This window comes from Austrofundulus limnaeus, unplaced genomic scaffold (assembly GCF_001266775.1).
Source record: "Austrofundulus limnaeus strain Quisiro unplaced genomic scaffold, Austrofundulus_limnaeus-1.0 Scaffold60, whole genome shotgun sequence".
Lineage (NCBI taxonomy): Eukaryota > Metazoa > Chordata > Actinopteri > Cyprinodontiformes > Rivulidae > Austrofundulus > Austrofundulus limnaeus.
The window spans coordinates 1564595-1571427 of record NW_013952462.1 but is presented as its reverse complement, the minus strand read 5'-3'; the positions used below and the strand labels follow the sequence as shown (position 1 = coordinate 1571427).

General features: G+C 37.8%; 3 protein-coding genes across 3 annotated transcripts in view; all 3 read right to left on the bottom strand.

Annotated features, from left to right (window-relative positions):
• Positions 1-2145, bottom strand: part of myorg (myogenesis regulating glycosidase) — an 8229-nt gene extending 6084 nt beyond the window's left edge. Inside the window, exon 1 of the mRNA XM_014009694.1 lies at positions 2056-2145. The gene's annotated coding sequence lies outside the window, so the exon portion shown is untranslated. The remainder of the gene's footprint in view (positions 1-2055) is intronic.
• A 997-nt stretch (positions 2146-3142) lies between these two features.
• Positions 3143-5553, bottom strand: LOC106518409 (uncharacterized). The gene is made up of 5 exons (XM_014009692.1): positions 4642-5553; positions 3775-4046; positions 3647-3697; positions 3418-3516; positions 3143-3339 (listed from the first exon to the last, which is right to left on the bottom strand). The coding sequence occupies exons 1-5, from the start codon at positions 4825-4827 to the stop codon at positions 3249-3251; spliced, it is 699 nt and encodes a 232-aa protein (XP_013865146.1). The 5' UTR covers positions 4828-5553; the 3' UTR covers positions 3143-3248.
• An 80-nt stretch (positions 5554-5633) lies between these two features.
• Positions 5634-6833, bottom strand: part of LOC106518408 (nicalin-1) — a gene marked incomplete at its 5' end in the record, with an annotated part of 6443 nt that continues 5243 nt past the window's right edge. Inside the window, 1 exon segment of the mRNA XM_014009691.1 lies at positions 5634-5905. Coding sequence (XP_013865145.1) covers positions 5849-5905 — 57 coding nt within the window.

Here is a 6833-nt window from a genome sequence, read left to right as displayed (position 1 = left end):
ATGTAGACATTATCCTTCTCAAAATATATTTTGAGTAACTAGCTCACGCTGCGACTGTAACAGATCAAAAAGATCTGACTGAAACGCACAAATAACCAAACACTGACAAGTCATTTCCAAACTTAGTTTCCAGACATCCTACTTCATTGTTTTGCACCCGTATGAGGGTTGACAGTTTAAAAAATAAAGCTGGCTATTAAATAATCTAATTAACTTGTTCTGTGTTCAGTGTACAAAGTGATAACACACGCATCAATTAACAATTTTGGTTTCTTTAAGATTAAACTAAGCTTTAGAAGTTATGAGATAAATAATTTTACATGAATTCTTTTCACATTTTTCCAACCTTTAAGCTATAACTCTGCTACTTTTAGATAGCCTTTTGCTAGTTTTAGTTTTCACATGCTGTTCAGCTACTCAAAAGATTTAGCTAGCCTTTCTTTTGGCTGTTTTTAAGCTATCTTTAGCTTGTTTTTCACTGATCTATCTATCTATCTAGCCTTATGATATCTTGGCTAAATTCTGCAAGTGCTTTATTAATTAAAATTAAAAAAAATCATAAAGCTGTTAATCTATGGGTCCTTTGTTTGATTAATAAGTACAATACCCACAGTAATGGTAGCAAAATACAAATTTACTGCAACAAATTTAGAAAACTGCACATCAACTCTGCAAAATAGTGATCATAAATTAGTGTATCAATGTGATTTAAGGGGTTAATAATAATTTACAGGATTTCAACATATTCATTAACCTCATTGTCAAGCAGAAACGCATGTGGTCCATACCAGAGTAACCACTTCTAAAACAGGTATCTGCCGTCTTAAAATAATTTCAAAAAATTGAAAGCAGTTCCTGTGAACACAATCTTGCAAACATTATACATTTTGCAATAACTGGGAAGTTGGTAATTGACTAACACTGCATCGMAAGTGCTACAGCTGCTGCTAAAGTACTTGCAAATAAGCACAMCATTCAATGTAAATATCTGTTTAACACAATATTAGTGGTTTGAAAAAAAGCATTTGCATGAACAGCTAGCAAATTTTGGAGATTGAAGTTGTTTTAGGACAGCAGCCAGTAACACACCTTAGTTTTGCCATTATCTTGTTGAATTAAACCTGGTTTCTCCAAACTGAAGCTGTTCAAACAGTTATCTACAGCAGGTAAGATATTAAGTATTCATAAAAAAAAGAACTAATTAAAAATGTTCCATAGAATACCAAATACTTTCCAAATTAGGTGCTTTTTCAAAATTGTTTTTCAAATAAAGCAAATTTAAACATTGCACTATGATTTTAGGCTCAAATAATAATAATAATAAACTCTTCAGGTACAACCAGGTAATCCTGTGGTTCCCAAAGCTGTGTGAGGAGACCAACAAAAACATAATTATTAAAACTGGTGCCAGTAGTATATTTAAAATATGGTAATAATATATTTAAATTAATAATATTAATATAAATAATATAAATAAGTATAATAGAAATGATAGTATGCTTTACCCATCAGTAGTTGAGGTCATGAAAGTGATAAGTTTGAGTATATTTTAGTCTTGGTAAAAAATCTGTCAGATTAAGGATTTTTTTAAGTGATTAGCGGGGGGGGGGGTCATATCTGCCTTTTCAGCTGACTCATTATCTGACATGAGGTGAAAATAAACACAGAAGTGCTGATGCAGTCAATCAAGACAGCTGTTCCAGGACTCTGTGCCTGAACGCAGCATGTTCTTGCATAATAATGACTTGTTTGGTTACTTTTGACTTGTGTTAGAGCAGCGAAGATTATTAAAGTGAAAATAAACTATACTGCTTTGAAAAGTAACGTTCTGCATGAAAACATAAACAAAAATAGCGCATATTAAATGTAAATAAATAAGGCCTGAAACACCAACATTTAACAGCTGAATGTAAAAACTGTTTTCTTTTCGCCTTGCTCGCTTGGGGCGAGAAAGTTAAATAAAGAAAAGAACGCCGAGTCCGCGCTAAATATATAATCATTTTCTAAAGAATAGTTTCATTTAAAGCCCATTTAAAGACCACAAATCGCTTTTACCTGACGACTAGCAGCGGTGTCCTCCTCAAATAAAACTTTGTTCAAAGCAATCTGCAGAAYAAAAAAAAAGCTTGAGATCCAAACGCGACTCCCCCCGTTAGTGATGATGTACGCACGCTTCAACACTTGAAGCTGAAGTCTCGCGAGACTTGTCTGCCCAAAATCACGTGATTCTGTTTGGCATTATTCAGTAGTGGGATCTTTTGGACAGCAAAGTTTATATTATGAGAAAAAGTTATAGGAAAAATAATGTCTGAGATTTAAGTAAGAATTCTGTTTTTCTTTATGCGGACAGGAAGAATTAATATAATAAATGTTAGTATGCTTTATTTTGAAGGTTTAAAGCTGAAAATATATTTTTTAGCCTTACTAAATCTCTTAGAAAAATTGTAGAACCAAATACACATAAAAATAAAACTGCTTTTAAGCAATTGGGAGCTCCACTGATGCCAGCAAGGTTCTTCTCTAAAGCTACAGACAAGGTTTTGTATTTACTGTGTTCACTATCTTGTGAAGACAAAGCTTTATTATGACAGTCAGGTCTTTAACTCACATGCAGTTCTGACAAAAAGCCAGCAGATGTCACTCTTCTGACTGAGTGAAGTGTGTCCTTCATGGTTATTTTACYTCGTTTGAAAGAGTTCACTGTTTCAAGAGATTTCAGTTTCATCACCCTCAAGTCTAATTTTCTCACAATGAAAGTTGTTCAAAGTACTGGTTCCTGGGTTCAATCCCTGGGTTGGATTGGTGGTCTTTCTGTTATGCTCTCCTCGTGGCTGTGTGGGTTTTCTGCAAGTAAGCTACTCTGATTTCCTCCCACAGTCTAAAAATGCCTTCAGGACCAGCCTCCCTTAAAATAGAGATCTGTGGTTTCAAATGGATTTGCTTAAGTCATTTTTTTTAATTGTTTGCATGAGTTTAACGTTTTGTGCACGATTTTCAGTTTTGCTTTTCACAGTTTTAACTCAAATAATGGGAGCAAATTGTCTTTTTTTACAAGCAGCTCGTAACAAAATGTCTAAAGAGTAACGATTTTGCAGCCATACAAACYAAGCCCACAACAGTGATGGTGCAGCATTCAATAATATTCACTTTTACACTGTTAGTTTATTAGCAGAAAATGAAATAATGAGCAAATTATTGCTCATATTTTATTTGAGTTTGCATGATCTGTGCAGGCGCTCCGCTTGTTCCTAATACTGACTTTCAGACACAAACTCTGGGTGGATGATGTAGTGTCCAGCTTGGTAGGGTCTCACCACGTGGAAGCAGCTGTAGCAATCACTGTTAACAAACCACAGGTACAGAATCTGAGTATTAAGGGTACAAAAAGATAAAATGATTGCATGAGAGTTAGAGCACCTATAACTTGGATTACTGTTGGAGCAACATCTCCTAAACTGTGTCTGTGGAAAGCAGGAGGGAGCAGGAGGGGTGCTTGTTTGGGGTCTTGCTTGTAGCCTGTCAAGACATACAAACAAACAAAAAACTCTCTTCTTTTATTTTGAAATTTTGATGGCTGTTAACAGAAATACACGTCACTTTAATATCACTTTATTTCAAGGGTTTTAAAGGCCTCCGAAACACTTACTTGAGTTGGCGAGCTGAGAGTGGATAAGTATTCCTCTGATAATCCATTGCCCTGTACAGAAAATGCACCAAACTCAGTCTGTGTTCACAGTTTTCTTTGAGCTAAAGTTGGAACTTTTTCATAATTACTTTCGGGGCTTTTTCAAAGAGGTCAGAAGCTGGACGTCAGAGGCAGCAGGAGGCTCCGTCAGATGGAGTTTCTGCCCTCTGTCAGATGTGTTAATAGGAGGCATGTGCTGGGGTTTGTCCGAGTTTTCAGGACAAGTCGGGACAGGACTGTGAAATGACAAATGTCTCACGGGGGGGAAAAGAGGGCGGCCAGAGCCCGCAGGGGTCGAGGAGCGTGGCAGCGCACGCGTCGCCTTGTGGCTGGACAAAAGATTGTGAGGAAACAGGAAGTCCTTGGGAGGCAAAGAGAGACACAAAGGCAGAATCACAAAGAGAAACAAGAGACGAGTGATGAGCTTCGGTTTAAATGTAACCTTTTCATGGCAGATATAAAAATATTAAATTTATATTGTTGTTTTGGTCCTTTTTTTTTCATTTTATACATTTTCTGGTGTTGATCTTGCATCTTAAAATGACAAAATTATAAAATCAGAAGTTTATAACAAACTTGTTCTTTTTCTCGTGTTTTATAATTCTGCATAATATTCAGCAAAATACATTGAAAACTTTGAAAAGAATGACACTGAAAAAAGAGCAAGTTGGAAAAATACTAATATAGTCTGAATGTCAAATTAAGCGAAATAATCAGCCAGTGCAGTAAAACAATTCTTGGAAAGACTTCTTGAAATAAGGAAATGTTTCCAGGCTAAAACAATTAATCATCTAAGAATTGTAAGACTTGGTTAGATGAAGACAGCATTGATTGAACTGGAAATGTTTTAACACAAATTAAAATGAATAACAAACCATTCAACTCGTCTTTGTGCGATCAGGAGTAAATAATCAGCTCGGTTGCATGCATGCGGCACAAAGAGCTGAGCGTCTCACCGAGCGAGGCTGAGGGTTGTTCCTGCGGTGGGCTGAAGTCGGACGAAGTTCTGTTCGTCTCACTTTCCCCGGAGAGCTGAACTGCTGTTTGTACATTGTGATGTAGAGCGGCGGAGTCATCCTCCCACACTGCTGTGCTGCTGTTTCCACTGCTGGACTCCTGTCTGCCTGAAAGCCATGCAGCATCCTTCTCCTCACCTATTAGCTCCGCCCCTTACTTACACCTATGTAACTCCTCTCCTGATTTTTGCTAAACATTAAAAAAATAAGGTTTTTTTTTTGTTGTTGTCACAGAGTTTTGCATGTCGTATATAATATCGCTACAGTGCAAATTCTGCAGTTACGTCTCATTTCTTATCTTTTCTTTTGCCTCAGCAGAGAGAAATCCTGCATGAATGAAACCGGCTCCGGACGGATCAAACTCTTTGTTTAATCTGTTYCTATTGTGAAGAGTCTAGTCTGTTGGGACAGGTTCAGAGCATCCTTGCTGAAGCAGAACAACTCTGTGTGCCACCTGAGCACTGGCTAATCTCTCTAAGCTGAAGCCCCCTGCAGAGACTCACATACCTGGGGTCAATGCCCTTGACCTGCATCTCGAGCACCGGGGGGGGGCCTTACCAACAGGACCACCGGATGTCAAACACTCAGGCTCAGCTCTTTCAGCTTRCTGGAGGTTTGAGTCTCCTCAGATCTGCAAAACTGGAGGAAAAAACTGAGTTTTTTTTTTCTTTACCACTGTCACCACCATTCACTGCTGGCATGCCTCAAAGCATTATTAATTCATCCAGCACTGCAGGGTGCCATTGTGTCTCTGGCACTCTTGCTGAGTTATCTGTGACAGGAACTGGCTGTACATCCACTGCAGTGGTTATTAGACATCGCTTAAAAGTCACATGAAGCCCAGTCAGAGCCACGTCAGCGGGTGCAGAGCAGCAATAACGTCCCGAACACATCTTGAAATCAGGTCCAAGGAGTGTTTGAATCATCAGAACTCTTTTTTGTTTTTAAGTTTATTTTACATTACAGAGAAGTTTTTCTGAGAAAGAAAAAAAAAGCATGACTAAAAACCTTAAAATGCACAATTCAAATGGTTTGCACACAAGGAGATTTATGTGTGTTGGCAGTACAGTCGGTGAAGGAAAGGGCCAAAATGTGCCCAGCAGACCTCAAAGCTGCCATAGCTTCAGTATTTGTACGCTTAAAGCGTTTACTTCTGCTTGGACTTCACTGCTGCTTTCAGTTGTGCGTACAGACACCCAAAATTCTGTAAGAGACAAAAAAAATAAAAATAATAAGAGTCCTCGTGTGATAAGTCTGCAATCTTTGTAAATGAAAGTACTGTGAAGCAGTGAGAAACATGTTATCAGAGGTGGTAAATGTATTCAGGCACTTAAAATCTATTTTAAATTACTATTGCAGTAATACCTGGTGAAAAAAATAATTCCCCCTGTGAGTGGTGAAACTGAAAGTATTTTAGGCAGGGACAAGTGCAGACATTCATCCCTATGCATGGGAAAGAAAGTGCTGCGATAAAGAAATGGAAGGGCAACATCATGTCTGCAGAAAACAGCTCTCATCYTGCCGAGAACAGCATCACTGCAGGGAAGCATGGTGGTGGCTGCATCATGCTGTGGGGGTGGTTTTCATCTGGAGGGACTTGGAAACTGGAAAGAGCTGAAGGAAAAGTGGATGGAGAAAAGTGTAGAGGAATTCTTGAGAGGAATTAGTTTGAGACCCAGACCTTCTGGAGACTCTATGGTTTGATTTAAAGCAGGGGGGCCCAAATTGTTTTCCTCAAGAGGGCCAAAATGAAAACCTATCCATAGGCTGTGGGCCAAATGCAACAGTTTAATACATGAAATGCAAATACTTTTTAGGTACAGACCTTTTATTTTTATGATAAAGTTAGCAGCCAGTGCAATGGAGCACATTTTTGGTTTGGATTTTTTTTTTTTGCCTATTTATATTGATAAAGCTTGACGTACACTTAGTCAGCAAAGGCTCATGGGATATTTCATAAACTGATCAAACATTTGTGGTCTTACAAAGCGTGTGCTTAAATCTCATCTAAATGTCTTAGTTATCTGTGTTTCATGTTCAGTCTCAATATAATTAAAAGTTAAAGTAAACACCATGAGCACTACAGCCCCTTATATATCTATCTATCTATCTATCTATCTATCTATCTATCT